The sequence below is a fragment of the Halichoeres trimaculatus genome, unplaced genomic scaffold, assembly GCF_033239565.1.
Source record: "Halichoeres trimaculatus isolate MK-OKI-2021-1 unplaced genomic scaffold, fHalTri1.1 fHalTri1_scaffold_14, whole genome shotgun sequence".
Lineage (NCBI taxonomy): Eukaryota > Metazoa > Chordata > Actinopteri > Labriformes > Labridae > Halichoeres > Halichoeres trimaculatus.
In genome coordinates, this window is record NW_027437192.1 from 8423044 (window position 1) to 8441100 (window position 18057).

Consider the following 18057-nt stretch of genomic DNA (forward strand, 5'->3'; position numbering starts at 1 on the left):
CGTATGGTTCTTATTTTGGAGCCCTGTTAATGAACCCTGCTCATTCCAGTGTGGTGATGGTGGTACGTGAGGGCAGGAGAGGAGTACGGGGCTCAGGAGGACATTCCCGGCATTCCTCTGTCTGTCTGACGCAGCAAGGAGGTCTGCAGCTCTGCTTTTAGGGACAACATCGGGGGAGGGACGGAAACTTAAGGATTAGGAGGTGTGGATGGACTGATTAGTACTGATGGGGGGAAAGGAGCATGGAAAGTGTGGTTAAAAAATTAACAAGGGCTTTGGGAAACTAGCAGGATGTTTGTTTCTAAGCTTAATTCACACTTTATCCTTATTCGTGTGTAAATATTACGTATACAGTACATAGGTTTTTTTAAACCCTAGCACAACATGATTATGTTTGTATGTCACTAATTTAGTAATTCCTTTTAAAAATTGACATACAGTTTGTACTGTGATTAAAACAAAACATATAAACACAAGACACTTAACTACAAGTGTATGAATCTTCATAATGCCCATCTGTTTTCATTTGCCTCTTTAGTTTAGCATAACTGTTTGTTTAATATCTAGTATTAGCAGGATTTTTATTTTCTGTCAGTTTTCAAGTCGTCTTTGGTTGAAATTTACCCAATGTGCTAGCCACAATTTTTTCAAAATTTTAAGCAATAACACACATTACATATAGTGAAATTTTAACAAAGTATATTACACTCCAGCTTTTTTCATTGCTGCAAATACAGCATCTTTTTTCTGATAGCTAGCTTACTTAAGCATCTGCTAGCTTTTCTGAGGTTTCCTAGCTTCTTTGTGTTGCCTATTTCTCTATAGCTTTTTAAATATAAAAAAAAAACTCTTCTAACATCAATATTTAACTTATCTCAGAAGTTTGACTGTTTCTTTCTTAGTTTGTGTGATATGTCCCATAGCTACTGTGAGCTAATGTTAGCTAGCTAAATTCTACAGACTTCTTTCGCTGTAGTTTGAAGCCTTGTTGTTTTGATGTTTTAAAAGTAGCCACACAACATGTTTCTAGCATACAGCTTTACACTGAAAGCAAACATTGCTAATTTTAGATCACGTTAGTTAGCTCAGTAGATCTGAGGTCTGGTGTGACCTACTTTGTGTTTGTCTGCTATCAGTTTTTCACAAAATTGTTTCATACGGGAGTAGAAAGAGATAAAAGCAGACATGTTTGTTTCCTCCCTGTGGTCCCAGTGCTGATCTGATTCTGACGACTAATTTGAAGATTATTTTGTATAACTGAACAGAGTCGTTACAGAGAGTAGACTAGGCAGCAGATCAACAAATGTAACACAGTATGTTTGGCCTCAAGATTTACTTCTTTACCATTTCCACATGAGATTGTTTTGCCTCTAGACTACATCTTTGTCATTTACTGTGTCATACAGTGAACAGTTTACAGCAAATAGTTCCCACTCAGACTCCACTCTCCAGTACCAGGTTTCTGTTTACCGCTTTGCTTCCTGGAATATTTACAAACAGCCTGAAACGGGGAGGATGTCGGTCTTTCTCTGGTACTCTGAGCAAATCATGTCCAACTGTAATCACTTATTGTCCCCGGGTCACTCAAGGACTGGGATTAAAATCAGGCTGAAACAATGAAGGACACGCTGTACGTTCTGTGCAGCTGGGTGGCAGGACGGGTGTGTTTGTAATTTGCGGCTTTGCTCCAGGAGCTCTGATTCTTTCTCTCTCTTTCCTCCCCGCTGTGATTGGACAGGTGGTGACCCCAACCAGAGTGGGACAAACCTACAGCTACAGCCCTGGTCAGCACAACCAGCAGGACCTCTATGATGTGCCACCCAGCAGATCACAGGGGGTAGGTGTCTCATGTTCCCACAGCGAGTTTACATTATTCTGACGACTTAAAAGAAAACTGATCAAAAAATGTATAGAATACAATTTGCCGGATCTTCTCTGCCAATGCCAAACAGCTTATTCTGCCATTGACTCTTGTCTGGTGTTTTTTGGTGGATTGAATTATTTAAGTCTGAAAAAACAAGACAATTTGGATGACATTTACCTTTATTTTTTTAGACTTACTTACAAAAGATTAAAAAAAAAAACTCTTAAATCATTGGAAACATACGTAATAAATTAAAATAGATGCAAAGAATGCTATCAGTGCAGTGATTTCTGAAGGTAACAAGTTAAAGATAAAACAAATAAAGTACCTAAACTTACTTTAATGTCAGTAGCCCACACATTGGGGATAGTTTGAAGGGAAGGGTTTTTATTTGTCACAGAGAAAAAAAACTTCTTTGATCTTCAGCTTGTTCTGTATTTTTTTAAACCACACAGCCTGTTCTCTGCTGCACTGACCTCAATTTCTCAGAAGAGTTCCTGCTCAATTATAGTTTTGTCCTGTCATCTCGCCTCCAGCGGCCGAAACCCTTTAGATGGTTATTTAGAATATTGGATTATTTGGGGGTGTTAGATTTCACGCTTTAATGCTGAAATGCAAAAATAAAATAACCAAACTTACAGATACATTTTTTAACGCTTTGTGGCGTTTTACTTTATCACAGATATTCTTACAAGGCTCAAACTTGTGCAACCAAACATTTCAAAGGTTACGGTGTGTTATGTATGGTTGCATTTAAAAAGCAGAATGAGATCAGAGAAGTTTTTTTAAGCTTCCATAATTGATTCTCTGAAATAAGTTCATATAAATAAATAAATAAATAAAAACAACTTAAAATACACTTTAATGAATAAACATATAAATAAAAAGTCATTGTACAACATTGTGTATGATAAATATTAAGTAATAGCAAGGACAACATTTCCCATAATTCCACAGAAACGTATTTAAGACATGAGGCGACCCATATCTTAAGATTGATTCCTGGTATTTCTCATCTTTATCTTCGTGTTCCCTTCTTGCTTCAGGTGTACGATATTCCTCCTGGTCAGATGTTTCCCGCTGCCAGAAACCAGGGTGTCTACGATGTCCCACCTCCTCAGATGGACCCGAGGACACAAGGCGTGTATGACATCCCTCCCTCTTCACAAGGGGTAAGAGAAGATGTCAACACTGAGCTGATTTTCCACCATGACGACAGGCTGCACAGCTCACTCACTCCATTTATCGCAGGCTTAGAGAGAGAGCAGAGGAAGTGGAGGCAGAAAGTATTATTTTATGTTTATTGATACAGTTCCTAGGATTTCTCTTAATTGTCTGCAATAAATGAATAAAACGTCAAATGCCGTATTTATGACATTCTTGCGGCTGCTGTAAATGAAAGCTTTGCCTGCCAGGAGAGTTTAACCAAAACTCCCAGAGTACGGTTCAGTGTCAGGGACATAACTCTTCTCCTTCCAGACCCTCTAAGATTTCACCAGACTGCCAGACCCGACCGGGCCGAGCGCCATCAGTTTGTTTGTAATAACCTGAAATATGCCGGGACCTGTTATTTGCGTCATTCCTAATTACAGTTTTGGGGTAGGCCTGTCTAGCTGCAGAGAGTGCATTTCAAGGCTGATGGAAATCACTTACAGGCCACCGTCTTACTCAACCCACTGCACTCCCATCATGCTCTCTGCTCTGTGTTGAGTTAGTGGGAGGTCAGAGCTGAGATGGGCTCTTGACTTTGCATTAGAGGAAGGAATCAGAGGCAGAAGGTTTGAGGTTTTAAATATAGTATCGACACAAGCCAGAGGGTCTTTCACTTCCTCAAGTCTAACTGAAGGAGTGTTGATGTTTTTTATAGGCTGAAAACTGTCAGCTTTTTCCAGTAAGCTGATTTCTTAAATGTCATGTAAACAAGAATAATGGACTCACTCTTTTTTAAGTTTTTGGCTCAAAGGGAACTCTTGCCAATGAAAATGCCTCTTAATATAACTGGGTGGCCTATCGGTAAGCCCAGTAAGAAAAAAAGTAGCAAAACATACAACATGGCTGCTGCAAGTTTTCACAAACCCTGTAAGAAGAACAGAAAACAGGAAGACTGTTTCAAATCAATTCTCTTGACAAAGTGAACACAATTTAGAAGAAAAACAAAAAGGTTGTTGACGGTTTTATTAAAATGAAGCCGTTGTATAAACGTGCAAAAGTAAAAAAAAAAATAAAGCAACATAGGCGGGAGACTTTAGTCCGTATGAACAAGAGCGAGACAAATTAAGGAGTGGTGCAAAATGTAGGATTTCAGCATCCAGCGAGAGGGCAAACACTGTCAGACTTCATTATTTACAAGCGAGCAGGGAGTTAGTTTATGACTTCAGACATAACTATTAACTGTATCAAAGAGGAAGGATGTTGTTTCTTACCTGAAATTGAAAAGTCACTGCCACAACAATCTGCAGAATTGGAAAATGTAACGATGAAGTTCAGCGTCCCAAGATGACAAACCCCGAAAAATCTGTCAAAGATGACATCTCTGCTCGGGTTAATCTGCGGTTTCAGGCCAACACCACACAAACGATGGCAGATTAAGCTGTTTGGCATTGGCAGAGAAGATTTGGCAAGACTCATCCAACAGACTCAGTGCTTCTGCTCAAATGTGGCACGATTTAAAAGGAAATAAACCAGCTTTTCAACAGTGCATGATTTATAACCAAGAAGCATAAGGTAGACATGGAAAATATCAGCAAAAAGAATTTGATTTGTTTTTATTTTTAAAATAAACTCAAAATAAAGAAGCTTCCAAAAGTCTAAACAGTTTCAGCTTCTGATTCAAAGCTCTGCTCCTGCTTCTTGTCTTTGATTCTGTTAAATAAGAAAGCTGTGCTCCTAAAACAAGGTTGGGACAGAAATCTGATTACCGCTGCATGTATACATGTGTTTACAGTAAACCACCCGTGCATAAAAGTGTCCTCTGGTCACCCGCATCAGCTGCTGTCACTGATTAGAGCGGTAACTTCATGTTCCTGATTTAAGTGGAATGATGGTCTGTTACTGTTCAAGACAATGAAGAACACAGTGTGTGAAAAGAAACAGCTGCAGTGTAGAGTTTTCTGCCACGTTGACATGCCATGAGCTTCACAAACAGGCTACTGATGAGATCCCTGAGACGTCTCATGACTTATCAAAGTATTTGATGGTTAATTTCCTTTAGCTGGTAGTTATGAGGCTGATTGGAAAGTATTTTTCTGCATGGTCATTTTCTTGAAACTTACCCTCTCATTTGTCCTCATCTCCAGGTGTACTCAGTGCCTCCCTGCAGGACCAACCCCGCCCTCCAGGAGGGGAACTACGACTTCCCACAGCCTCTCAAACACAAACAGGAAGGCATCTACGATGTGCCGCCTCCTGCCCTCATCAAGCCCACCCAGAGCCCCCAGTCCCACTACGACTTCCCTCCTACTGCAGAGCCCTCTGCACACCACCCACACCCAACCACCAACGGCAACGAAGGCATTTACGATGTTCCTCCACCCGCTCTTCACTCAGGGGCGGGGTCACAGAGAGACGTGTACGACATCCCTCGGGGCATGCAGACGTCTCATCACAGATCCTCGCCAGCCGACAGAGACGGCAGCAAAGGCATCTACGACATACCTGCTCAGGATGCTCGAGCTGTCGCAGATGTAACAGATGGCGTGAACCGCCTGTCCTTCTCCAGCACCGGCAGCACGCGCAGCAGCATGTCCACATCCTCGTCCTCCACGGGCTCCCCCTCTGAGGGACGGCTCGCTCTGGATTTGGACGCTGCCGTGCAGAGGTTGCACCGCCTGCAGCAGGGCGTGGACGCTTCAGTCGGGGCTGTTCACTCGATGGCAGCTTCCCCTCACTGGAGGACTTTCCCCTTCATGGAGCGTCACGCTAACGATGTGCGCACAGTGCTGGACAGGGTGCGGGCTGCTCTAGGGGACTTTGTTGTGTTTGGTAGAGGTGCTGCAGCAAACGCCACCGCTCTATCAGACTCAAGCCTGCACAGTAAACTCAGGAGACAGCTGGGTCGCCTGGAGGACTCGCAGCAGATCCTCCTGCAGATCTACCAAACTCTGGAGAACTGCAACTGGGCCATAAACGCCTTAGTGTCCTCTGGGAGACAGCACAACAAGAGCGATGACCTGGATCGCTTCGTCATGGTGTCAAGGACTGTTCCCGATGACGCCAAGCAGCTGGCGTCCACGATAGGCAGCAACGCAGAGCTGCTGTTCAGGCGGACGCACATGGACGGGTCATTCTCCATTGGTAGCACACCTGACGAGAACATGATCCACCCTCTCACCTCCCCGTCCTCAGATAACGACAACTACGGAGGACAGACCAAACCGTTCCCCGTGTCGTCCAGCCAGGACAAAGACAACATGAACAACAGCGAGAAGTGTGTGAAGAGCTGGATGGAGGACTACGATTATGTTCACCTGCAGGTACATACTTCATATCATCCTGATGGAAGTTTTTAGGTTTGTGTTGGGAGTTTACAGGATTTGATAATCCTTCTCTGAATTTCTTGTCTGTTAATCTACCCTCGCAGGGCAAAGACGACTTTGAGCGCCAGCAGAAGGAGCTCCTGGACAAAGAAAACATTATCAAGCAGAATCAAGTCCAGCTGGGACAGGAACAGGTGAGACTGACACTTTCACTCGGACTCAGCTGTTGTTGCTCTAAGAAGTCTCTACATGACTTTCAATCCTGAATATTAATATGAACTCACAGCATTAAATGCATGGCTGCAGAGATGAGGCCAGAGGGAGTTGAACATTTACAGGTTTTTTTTGTAAACAGACATACAACAGAGACAACAGACATTTAAATGACAACTAGAAAGACCAAAAAAGACTGATGGATAAAAGTAAAAGTTTAGTCCCAAGCTGTGTAACATGTCTAAATACAGGATCATAGATTATGCAGGTGAATAATGTCTACATGTTTACAGAGTGAAGCTACAGATAGCACAGCTAGCTGCACCAGACTTTGTTCCCCCCTGCACTTTAATGTCAATGGGTTTTTTATCCATCACTCCAGTCAAGTTAACAGCTTCGATACCACTTTATGTCCATTTTCAATATCAAAATGTAACAAATTGTGCCATGCCGCGTAATGCGTTGCCAGTAACCGGGGCTGCAGCTGCACTTGTTGCATATTCAGACTTACAAAAACAAAGATAAAACACTCGTTTCACCTACTAGTAATTCTTGTATTGACAAGCAACGGTGATGACGTTTGATTGTGAAGCAGACGTAACATGCACATCCCTTGCTGTGACTAAAGATTATGCTATTCACTTATCAATTACTAAATATTCCTTATCTTATCGATTGTTTTCTTAATATAAGAACCAATATTTTGGCCTTTTAAAAACGCCACAAGGTCATGAAAGTTGTATAAACTTTTTAGAGCCTCAGGTGATCCCAATAATTTGCGCTTTCTGGGACCAAATCTTAGCTAATATTAAAACTGTCATCATATGAAGCCTTACATGTGACAGCACAGCAAATCCTAGTACTTTGGTAGAAGTTACATACAAATATTGACATTTTCTTATCAAATGATATGTAGGAGGTTACATCTCTCTATAAAGAGCTTTACTCATTTGAATTTTAGCTGCATTTTTACCAAACATGACTCCCTCTTTTCTGTTGATACCAAAAGGATCAGATGTAGCATGACCGTGAAATATCTAAATCTGACTCATTTCTTCCTTCACAGATCAATCAGTTCAAGAAGCTGGAGCAGGAAGTGATCAAACCCGTGGAGAACGACATCACACAGTGGATCTCACACCAACACTCCGGCATGACTTCCACCTCCCCCTCAGACTCCTCATCCTCCTCCTCCTCCCTCTCCCCCTCCACCCACGTGTGCGCCCGCGACCGCCAGCTGCTCAGCTTCTACTCGGAGCAGTGCGAGCAGCACTTCACCACGCTCCTCAGCGCCGTGGACGCCTTCTTCAGCTGCGTCAGCACCGGGCAGCCTCCGCGCATCTTTGTTGCTCACAGCAAGTTCGTCATCCTCAGCGCGCACAAGCTGGTCTTCATCGGTGACACACTGTCCAGGCAGGCGACGGCGCCCGACGTGGCCAACAGGGTGATGAACTCCAGCAACGTGCTGTGTGACTTGTTAAAGACGGTGGTGGCTGCGACAAAAACAGCCGCGCTGAACTACCCCAACACTGCCGCCATCCAGGACATGGTGGACAGAGTCACAGACCTCTCACATCACGCACAACAGTTCAAAGAGCAGCTGCTGCAGTTAGCCAACTTGTGATTCTCAAACATGTTGCTCCAGTTTCACCACAGACTCCATGTTATTCTAGCATAAATCTATATATTTACAGAACATTTATATATATTGCTCCTCATCTGTAAGCCTGTTTTGATGTTGTAAATAGTCCGTTCTGTAAATATTTGCTCTATTTTTGTTTAGATTGTTTTATATTATGGTATGAATATATATATATATATATAAATGTGTGTGTGTAGAGGCAGTTTTGGTGTCTGTAGGATCATGTAGACATTTTTCATAACATTCCTGTCGTACATTATACATGAAGCACCTTATAAAACAAGTCCTGTAATTTCATTTTTACCTGTACAATGTGGTTAATGTGTCTTACTGCTGGGTGTGACAGTAAAAATCTCTGTGTAAATCATGTTAATGTGGAAATGTGTGTGCGTATGTGCGTGTGTATGTGTGGAGCTCTCCACAAAGTAAAGGATTGTTCTTAAACCGTGGGACTGTGTCGTTTATTTCCTCTGACATAACAGATCTGTGAGAGCTACAGAGATGTTCCCAGGAGATGGGAAAGAGGCTGAAGTATTATGAAACAAGAGGAAAAGCAGTTTTGCTTTCACATGCTGTGATTTAGCTTAGCTTAGATGTTAGCAGAGATCAAAGATGTTTGGTACTGCAGGAAAGAGCCTGTAATACTGATGTTGGGTTTGGAGTGACATCATACAGAAAAAGCAGTTTATTTCAGTTAATGTTGGTCGTTAAATGCCAAAATTGTTATATTCCCCTCAAAGAAGTGTTGTCTTTTCGAGTTTCATCCCCTTTTTCAGGCACCACAAAAGATATATAAAGATCCTGAAACTTTGAACAATACATTGGTGGATTTTTGTTGGACGTTAGAAAAACAAACCAACAAAAACTGACTCAGCTAGTTGGCCTCTACTTACCAGTGTAAGAAAATCTCCACACGATAACATTCATCTTGTTGCCAGATTTTATGTTTTTATTATGCAGGCTTTCAGCTGCACTTTAAGCTCCTCATCATGAGACACAATGCTCAACAAATCTGTCATACAAACTGGAAAACCACCAGCATTAAGACATGTTGTAATCTGAACTCTTTCTTCTTTAGCGAGGTCTTGTGTGTCATAATTTTGAGCAGAAGTGAGGACTTTCAAGCCAGAATCAAGCGTTAATTCCCAAATTTGAAGACTGAAATTCTCTGAAAAGTTAGAAACTAATCAAGAATAACAAACAACAATGAAAATATTTTTTTTCTGCTCAGGAATCAAAATAAATGACTGGTATTTTGTAGAATATACTGTAAAGAACTAATTTGGTTATTAAAACAAATATATTTAACATCACTATTTTTTTGCTGTTTTGTAAAAGTACATCTTATAATTCATGGATTTGACAATTAGTTTATTTTAGTATTAAATACATCATTTTGATAAAAGAGCTTGCAGGTGGATTTACAATTACAAAAACCTTAAAAAGAACATGTTTTATTAATCAGCAATCTCCTGTTAATTTAAGGCAACAATGGCAGACACCTCACACTGGATGGTGGTATAATAAATTTCAACCCTCTATTTAGTATGGTGATTGTAGATCTTCCTCTCAAACCTTTTGACGACTTTCAATCACAGTTTTTCTTCAGCAAACACTATGAGGAATGAAATCTAATAATAAATCATGAAACTGTACCTTTAAGTAGAAAGCTGTACGACAGTTTCTCCACCGCTTCATCAGAGGCTGTGTGGTTATGTTCTTGTCTTTGGTTTTTCCATCTTTGTCCAAACTGAAAATCAAAAAATAACTTTTATTCTAAAATATAAATTATAAATCAAACAGTTTTATCACAAATACCTGACAGAGGCGGGTCTCTGGATCAAATCCCTGGCTGGACAGGAGCCTACCTGTGTTGAGTTTACATCTTCTCCCCATGCAGGCGTCAGTTCTCTCCAGGCACTCTGGCTTCCTCCAACTGTCCGAAGCAAATAGAGCTCACTTGGCTTACTCAGTGGTGTCAGAGTCTTACTAAAATTTCTAAAAAATAAAAAAAAATAAGTGTGATTTTAAATAAATAACTAAAATGAACTTTTTTTGTAAGGCAGTTGTAAAGCAGCAAGTATTTCACAGCATTGAACTTTGCGGTGTAGCTGAATCTATATGTCTTAATATGGTTGTGCTGCTACAGAGCAGATTCTGACAAAGGAACTTCATTGTGTTTTAAAATAACAGAGTATCTGCTTCAACATTTAGAGTTGTTTGGAAACTTTAAAAAAAACATCTCAGGGAATTCCTCCCCATACAAATGCCTTGAGTAAATATTAAGACCACATTAAAAAATGAAATGTCGCCAACTCTAAGTGGAAGAACACTGACTTTTTAAGAAAAGTTAGGCAATAAAAATAAAAAATAAAAAGCTGCATTTACAAATAAAAAAACATTCAGGGCTTTTGGTTTCTTATGTAACAGAGTCAGACCAAAATCCTGTCAGATTTAATCAATTTCTTGCACGCCCTGCGGGATATTTTTGATTTCAAGTCACAACAGATCAGAGTTATTTGTACCCATAATCTTAAAAAGGCATCTGTAAGCTATGAGGACTGAAGGGATTTCACAGTCAGCTGGACGAGGCTGCTGGATGAAGTTCTCATGCCAAAAACTTCTTCACTTTGCTTGTCGAACATTAGATATGACATGCAGAAAATAATGAGGGGCAAGTAAAGGACGAGATGCTGCGATGAATGCTTCCTGGTCCATGGGAATTATGTTTTTCAGAGTGACCTGATCAGCTGCAACACATTTTCTCTGGTTCAAAGTGTAGTGAATCAATAAAACGTCCTGTAAAAGCCTCTTGGGAACAAAAAGTTGGGAAACTACAGTAACATGCTGAAAGATACAACTTAAAACAGCCTGTTTCTACATCTTTCATGTCCTTTTCCACTCGTTCATCATAACCTGGGGGAAATATAAAGTCTCTGTATGAAGGAGAAATGTCGAGCACCACTGTCAGACTTCCAATAGTTCCCCCTTTCAGCTTCCAATCAGGAAATCTCATTAAAAACCCTACGAGCTCACAGGCTGGCACTTAGAAGCAATCTCACTGTTTTTATTATTCACTGCATTCCTTCCTGAGCTCCCCGGGGATGAGAAAGAAAGGATTTCGCAATGACTTTTTTAAGAGTTCCCATTTAACACAACTGCACAGAGACACGGTAAATCAGGAGATGTCAGGTCAAACTAAAGAGTCGGTTATAAACAGACATCCACTGCTAATGTGTCTTTAAAAGCCTGGAGCCAAAACAACAGAAACAGTCAAGTAAAGAAAAACTATTCCAGGCTGTAATACGGTGTAATTTATCACTGACGCCCTCAAGAGTTACTATCTATTTACAAAAACACCCACTACATTCTCGGGAATCACGTTTGCTAGCAGCTTAACTATTGACAGCGGTGTGCGTTTTGCTAACGTTAGCATGCTAACACAGTTGAATGAATTCAAAACGAGAGTCAGATTTGAACCGTTAACATTATTTGACTCGCATTTTGAGTCATTAAAAACTCAAAACAAACAGGGGTACACATTAACAGGATGACTAAATAACAGACTACGATAGAAACTACATACTAACTTACCTGTCAACTCAAAACTTGACGGTTAGCTGCTCGAACACATCACATGACTTCACATATCACGACAGTTAGCATGTCCGGTGGGCCGAATTCTGAAATCCGCCAAAGAGTTGATTACCAATAATAGTATTAAGTTGAATAAATATTTATTTTAACCATATATAATTTGTTTTAATTATATTTTAGGCTGATTTCCACTAACTGGTCACTGTTCTGTCACTTAAAGAATGCTGGAAATGTAAAGTAAAAGCCAACATCTGTTTATAGTATAGAGTTGTCCTTGCTAACATTAGCAATTAAGTCAAACCTAAATGTTAAATACTATTTTTTACTATTTGGTACTATTTGTACCATATTAGCACAAAGTAAAGAATAAAGCAGAGGCAATGGAAATGCTTCGGCTTACAAAATAAAGCTCGCTTTATCCCAAGCTAGTTACAGTTAGCTGGCAGTTAGCTTATTTTGTTAAGTTGTCAATAACAGGATTACCCATACTGCCACATTAAATTCTTATAAATAACCATACGACAATGACTTTATACAGCCCACACAAATTACAAATAAATACCGTTTTTGCTTTATTTATTTATTTATTTATTTATTTATTTATTTATTTATTTATTTATTTATATATCATTAATGAGGGAGCCTGTACCTATAGAATAAAAGCCCTTGCACTCTTGCTAATTTCATGCATATTGCTATCATTTAGTAGCTCAAATGATTGATTTAGCTAAGTCCTTTTGATTTTTTCTAGTATCATTTATTTTGAAATAGCTATTTAAAAAATGATAACCAATATCAGGTTTGAAATGAGGAAGTCAAACCTCACAGCTGCTAAAGCTAGTAGCCATTGGCTGGGGTTAAGCATTCTTCTGCCATGATGAGAAATTTTCTACAGCCCTATTAAATCAAGCTGCAAATCATAAGAAAAGTTTGTTATTGTATTTTTAATTCAAGATGAAGAAATAATAAGCTAAGGTTAGTTGAAGTTAAGGCTAATGGTAGTTTACTCTGGCTAGCTTGAACTTGCTGCTCTTTGTTTAGCAGTCTATTTTACCTTCATTTGGCAGAAATAAGAGTGTCTCATGCCATGGTGTGCACATAAACAAGTGAGAAAAATAGCTTTTGGCTGATAAATGCTTGAGACCTGGGGAGAGCATAGTGAATCAATGACTTATTTCAGTCCTGGCAGCTCCAAAACATCCACTCAATCCTGCACTGAACAGCAGCAGGAGCTTGTGTGTGTGTCTGTCACCAGGGGCAGCCTGCCAAACATCTAGTAAATGGCTGTCTTTGGCTTACCACAATTGCACACAACTACGCAAGGTGCTGCAGAGACAGAAGGCTGAAGCTGCGTTTTAGCTCAAATCCCCTGGAGCAGTAGTCTCCTTGCTCCCTGATGAGATACTGTCTAGTCGAGTTGGAGAAACAGCAAACAGGTGTTGGACTGCTGAGATGGAAATTTGCAGGAGAAGTCAGCTGCTCACCTGCTTGTCGAGAGCACTGACAGTTAAAGGTCATCAGGGAGGTGAATGTGCATTACCTCCATCCAACAACAGGAGAGCTGAGGGTAGTTTCAGCTGTAAATATTAAGAGAGAGAGTTCGAAGAGCACTGGAGAGTCTATGTCATTTCCTTGGCTTACCACAATCATTTCCTGTAAAGTATTTGCAGGCTCTGAAATTACAGCTTCGAAGCTCCACGGGGCCTCGTTTGCTTTAAAAAAGGCCCAGCTGCAGGCAGAGATGGATTGAGCCAGATCTGAGGGAGAGGTGGCATCATTAGTAAGAATTAAACTACCAGAAAAGGCTTGCCTCAAAGTCAATTTACTGTTCGCGTGGTTTCTTAATTTTCTGCATGTGTTTAAAGTGGATGATGAATGCAGGATATTCTGCAAGACTGGATACTCTACATTTGAGTCATACCGCAGGGAAATGTACCTATTACGGCACTTTAAATATTTCTTCATTACATTTAATTAGATTTATGTTCTTGCAGCGGTGGAGGAAGTTTCTGAAGTAGAAGCAGCAACACCACAGACCAAATGTCACTTTTAAAACTGCGGGTAGGAACTTTTTTTTCTGTTTGGTGCCAGAACTAGTATCTTTTTTGCTGATCTCATTTAAACATAGAAAGATTTTGTCATTAACTAGATTCATTCACTGTTTCAAAATTGATATATAAATGCAGCAATATAAAACCAGCTGGTAAAAACAACTGAAGGCATCTACAGAAGAGTTCCCTGCAGTTCAGACGTGTTTTTGTGTTACTATTGTTGTATTTTTAGCATTTTATTTGTTCGGACATGTGTTTTTGTTTGTGGATTCCACTCAAAAACAAAACAGCTGCAGTGTTTCCTTCCAGAGTGTTAGTGTGAGAGTGTACACGTCTGGAACCCTTTCTAAAAGAAAAAGGTGGAAGTCAGCCTTGGAGAAACACTTTTATTTGAAAACATTTTGTAATTTTACCACACATAACGGTCACTAGAGGTCAAACCCACCACCGCAGATCACACAGTCTAAATACCAGTCTGAAATTCAAGTTTCTTGTTTTTGGGCAAAATATAACATATTTGTTCAAAACATATGCTCTTGTTAATCTTTAATATATTCCACTTACAAACAATGTCCTTTCTTGCAGGGCTTTTTCTCTGTCAGTGTCATACTGCCACCCTGTGGTGAAACAGGGCATGAGCACAGATTGAGTTAATGTATTTCCCTGAGTATGTCTCATTACCTGGCTGAATACTTGTACCCATTAGATCAAATTATGGCATTATTTTAAACATGCCCCACCTAAAACATTCATTTTTTTATAAATATATATTTAAAATGCTCCTCTTATCTATCTGCATCTTGTGTTCGTTAATATTCCAGCAAGGAGTTAGTTTAGGCATACATCAGTTTCAACAATATTCAACTACATTTCGCACTAATGTTTTGAATGCAGATACTTACTGACTTCAATACTGATACCATCATTTTTATTTCAAATAGAATAATGCAACTTAAAGATCCTTACTAAAGGGGGAAGCATAACAAAACCTAGCGGACAAGCAAAGAGACTTAATTTCACAGAATCTTTATGAAGTTGGGTAACTTTTGAAAGTTGAAACAGCTCTAACTTTTGTTTTGTGTGCTGTCTAGAAGTTGTACAGTTTGGCTAGCAAACATAATTACTATTATGTTCCAAACTAATCTGAACTTCAGTACTTAATATGGTGGACTTTTAGATGCTACAAGTATATATAATATATAAATACAACAGTGACCTTGCTGTTTTTCTAAACCGCTCTGAAGCGCTGGTTCAGGTAAAAGCGACGCAGTTCAGGTAAATAACGCAGCAATCAGATGGCTTCATATGATATAGATTATTTTTGGCACCGATCACTTGGAATAACTTTTTTGATTTAAGATTTGGATTGTAAGAAGGTGCAGTTATGTGAATGTGTTTGCACATAATGAGGGAATTTAAATCCATACTTTTTAAAGTTGGCTCTATTCAATCATTCCCTAGAGGTGACTCAGAACAAACACATCAGACCTCAACATGTTACATTTTACATTATTTATTTGAAGTTTTCAGCTCCACTGAAGAAAAGAAAAAAAGAATCACTGCTGATAAAAAGGTGCAACAGTTACATGAGTTGAACCCGGAGGGAGAGTATCACATAAATATAGACGAGGCCCTGGTCAGCAGTGATGATCCCTGTCATGAGAACAGTCAGCTGTAGAAAAGGAGGCCGTGTAACAAACAGTGGATGCCGTGTGGACAGGCACAGGAGCAGACAGAGGCACAGGGAGCAGGAGGAGGTGTAGACATCAGGCGGGCAGCAGGGGGCGTCATGTCATAGCCCCCTGGTATCAGCTGACATCAGGCGTTTTCGGAACTAGTAGACCCCAAACCTTATTGGGGAGTTGGGTGCAATGTTAGTTTTTACATGTTTTCAATCGTTGTAAAACAGGAGACTGAGCTCCACTTTGTCCTCCACCTGTTCTTAAATGCTGTGTTAGCAGCATTAAGTTAAAATAAAAAAAATACAAAGAAGCCTTGAAGGTATCTCATGTCCTCAGGGAGAGTCCCTCAGACAGTTTGGTCCGAAAACGCCTGATGTATCGAGCTGCCTCTAAACACCAGCAGTCACTTCTTCAGAACATTCTCCTGACTCTTCAAGTACAAAACAAGTTTTCTAAAACCATAAAGAAAAAGAAGGGTGAAGGTGAAGTTGTGAGAAGGTCACATTTTACACAACTGGAATGAAGTCGTGCCGTTTGTCATCCTTCCTTAAAGGCTTTTTGAGCCATTATCTAACACATGAGGCAGCCTCCAATCCCTCCAAGATAAGTGTGCAAGAACACAACAAAATGACAGTTCAGACATTCCTTTCATTGCACTTTGTTAAAAGAAAAAAACAACTGTCAGTTCTTCAAACTCCTGTTTCAGTTTTTGAAATGATGTAGACAAACTAATTTGACATTTATCTGTCAGCTTTCTTCAACAAAAGGACAAACTTCCATTAATCAGAACATGTAAATAAAGAGATTTAACTCATTTCTCCACGCTGTGGCAGGAAGCAGTTTGGGCTCATGAAAGCAGCTGTCTCTGTTGCTGGAGGAGCACGAGTGGAGCCCCCAGACTCACTGCACAGTACACACAAGACTGTACATGATCAGACATGAAGAAATGGACAGTAATGGCTTTTCCCTTTGAACCAGGAGGTCTGCCTGGTCAGTTTAAAGTGTCCTGGAGACAAGGAGGGCTGAGAACTGAGTGTCATGTGTTGAGGGCTGATGAGCAGTCACAGTGAGAGAGTAGTGCGTGTCTAAGTGCTTTCTGCAGCGGGGACTCTTTGGCGTGCGGACCTGGGCCGATTTCGTGTCGGGGCGTTCGAGGTACGCTCTGTCTTGGTTTCGGACGGCTGCGTTTCGGCCTGAGGGGTGCTAGCGTCCCCAACAAGTTCACGGAGGAACTTGAACTTGGAGAGGAAGAGCTGCCAGACTACATACCAACCTGAGGGACACAAGGGGGGAGGAAATATTTAAATTCATTACAAAACATGTTTTCAACAACACTTTTGTTTCCCTGTGGGACCTCGACCTTTTGCTGCGTGTTACTTCAGTCCATTTCCAAACTTTAACTCTTTCTTCTCATTCTAAAAAATACAGCTGCATAGATAATATCCTTAGTCAGCAAAGTAGAGTTTCCCCATACTTTGTTTACAAAACTAACCAATGTCTTACATATTGAAGCAATGTTTTGGCTTTACATAAGAGTCACATTTCATGTGATCTGTCTTCCTCATGTTTTGATTTTTTTTGGATTAGCTGTGTGCAACTAATCATGTGTCTCTAGATGAAAGCTGAAGTTATGTCAGTAAGAGGAAGAGGAAGGTTTTGTCTATGAAAAGAGCTGGGGCTGTGTGGAACAGAGTGAACACACACCTGTAGACTTTAAGAAGGGGCAGCCATGTTTTCAGTCTGACATGTGCCAGACTGCTCCCCTGCACATGTTAAAAATAGAAATCCCTTACTGCGATCAAAAGTAAGTTGGTTTGAGAAATTTAATACACTATGACCTACAATTACAGGACATGTCGAAGGAAGAGATGGAGGATTAGAGTGTAATCTATAAGACTATTTAACTGACACGTTAAATAATCAGCTCTGTTGGCTACTACAGCCTCTTCTCAGCAATGTAATCAAACACATGTAAACAGGCCTCTAGCTGAAGCAGCCATTAAGGTTTTATCGCGTTATGTAAGTAACTTATCAAGGTTATGTCCTGAAAACTTACCAAACCCCATAAAGAGCAGCGCACAGACTATTGTAGCCAAAATGACCAGCAGTATGAGCCCGATAATTTGCCACATCTTCGCTGGACACCTGATGGAGACAACAACATGAAGAGGGGGAAAATGGGTGCATTGTAATTTTTGTTCTTCAAAAAATCACTCGAAACAAATGCAGCTTGAGTTATAGAACCAGACGAGACGGGAAAAACAAACAGCAGCTCATCGCAGAACTCACAGCAGCCTGTGTGGCTAACTAGCTTCGTTAGCTCGCTTGTTGACAAACGGAGCCGAAGGAGTGACACAAGCCGAAAAAGGGCCCTGTCACTTCGGCTAACGTTAACAGCTCCCAGCGGGGTAAAGTCCTCCTCGTGTGTGCTACATAACTGCAACATAAAGTCACTAATTCTCACAAACAAGGCAGAGCTGTAGCTACAGTAACTGGGTTAAGACAACAAAATCAGCGTCATGAGTCCGACACA

The 18057-nt window shown here is 40.5% G+C and overlaps 2 protein-coding genes across 2 annotated transcripts in view; one reads left to right on the forward strand and one right to left on the reverse strand.

The window, feature by feature from the left end:
- The window catches only part of nedd9 (neural precursor cell expressed, developmentally down-regulated 9), a 35715-nt gene extending 27078 nt beyond the window's left edge, over positions 1-8637 (forward strand). Inside the window, exons 3-7 of the mRNA XM_074687653.1 lie at positions 1739-1837; positions 2911-3036; positions 5161-6336; positions 6444-6533; positions 7619-8637. Coding sequence (XP_074543754.1) covers positions 1739-1837; positions 2911-3036; positions 5161-6336; positions 6444-6533; positions 7619-8176 — 2049 coding nt within the window. The 3' untranslated portion in view covers positions 8177-8637. The remainder of the gene's footprint in view (positions 1-1738; positions 1838-2910; positions 3037-5160; positions 6337-6443; positions 6534-7618) is intronic.
- Positions 8638-15368: 6731 nt separating this feature from the next.
- On the reverse strand, positions 15369-18057 carry smim13 (small integral membrane protein 13). The gene is made up of 3 exons (XM_074686932.1): positions 17814-18057; positions 17581-17669; positions 15369-16797 (listed from the first exon to the last, which is right to left on the reverse strand). The coding sequence occupies exons 2-3, from the start codon at positions 17654-17656 to the stop codon at positions 16610-16612; spliced, it is 264 nt and encodes an 87-aa protein (XP_074543033.1). The 5' UTR covers positions 17657-17669; positions 17814-18057; the 3' UTR covers positions 15369-16609.

Bases quoted from the DNA above. Each gene is read 5' to 3' on its own strand.
- smim13 (XM_074686932.1), bottom strand. From the start codon at position 17,656: ATGTGGCAAATTATCGGGCTCATACTGCTGGTCATTTTGGCTACAATA. The intron at 16,798-17,580 runs GTAAGTTTTCAG...TGTGTCCCTCAG, and splicing joins GCTGCTCTTTATGGGGTTTG to GTTGGTATGTAGTCTGGCAG.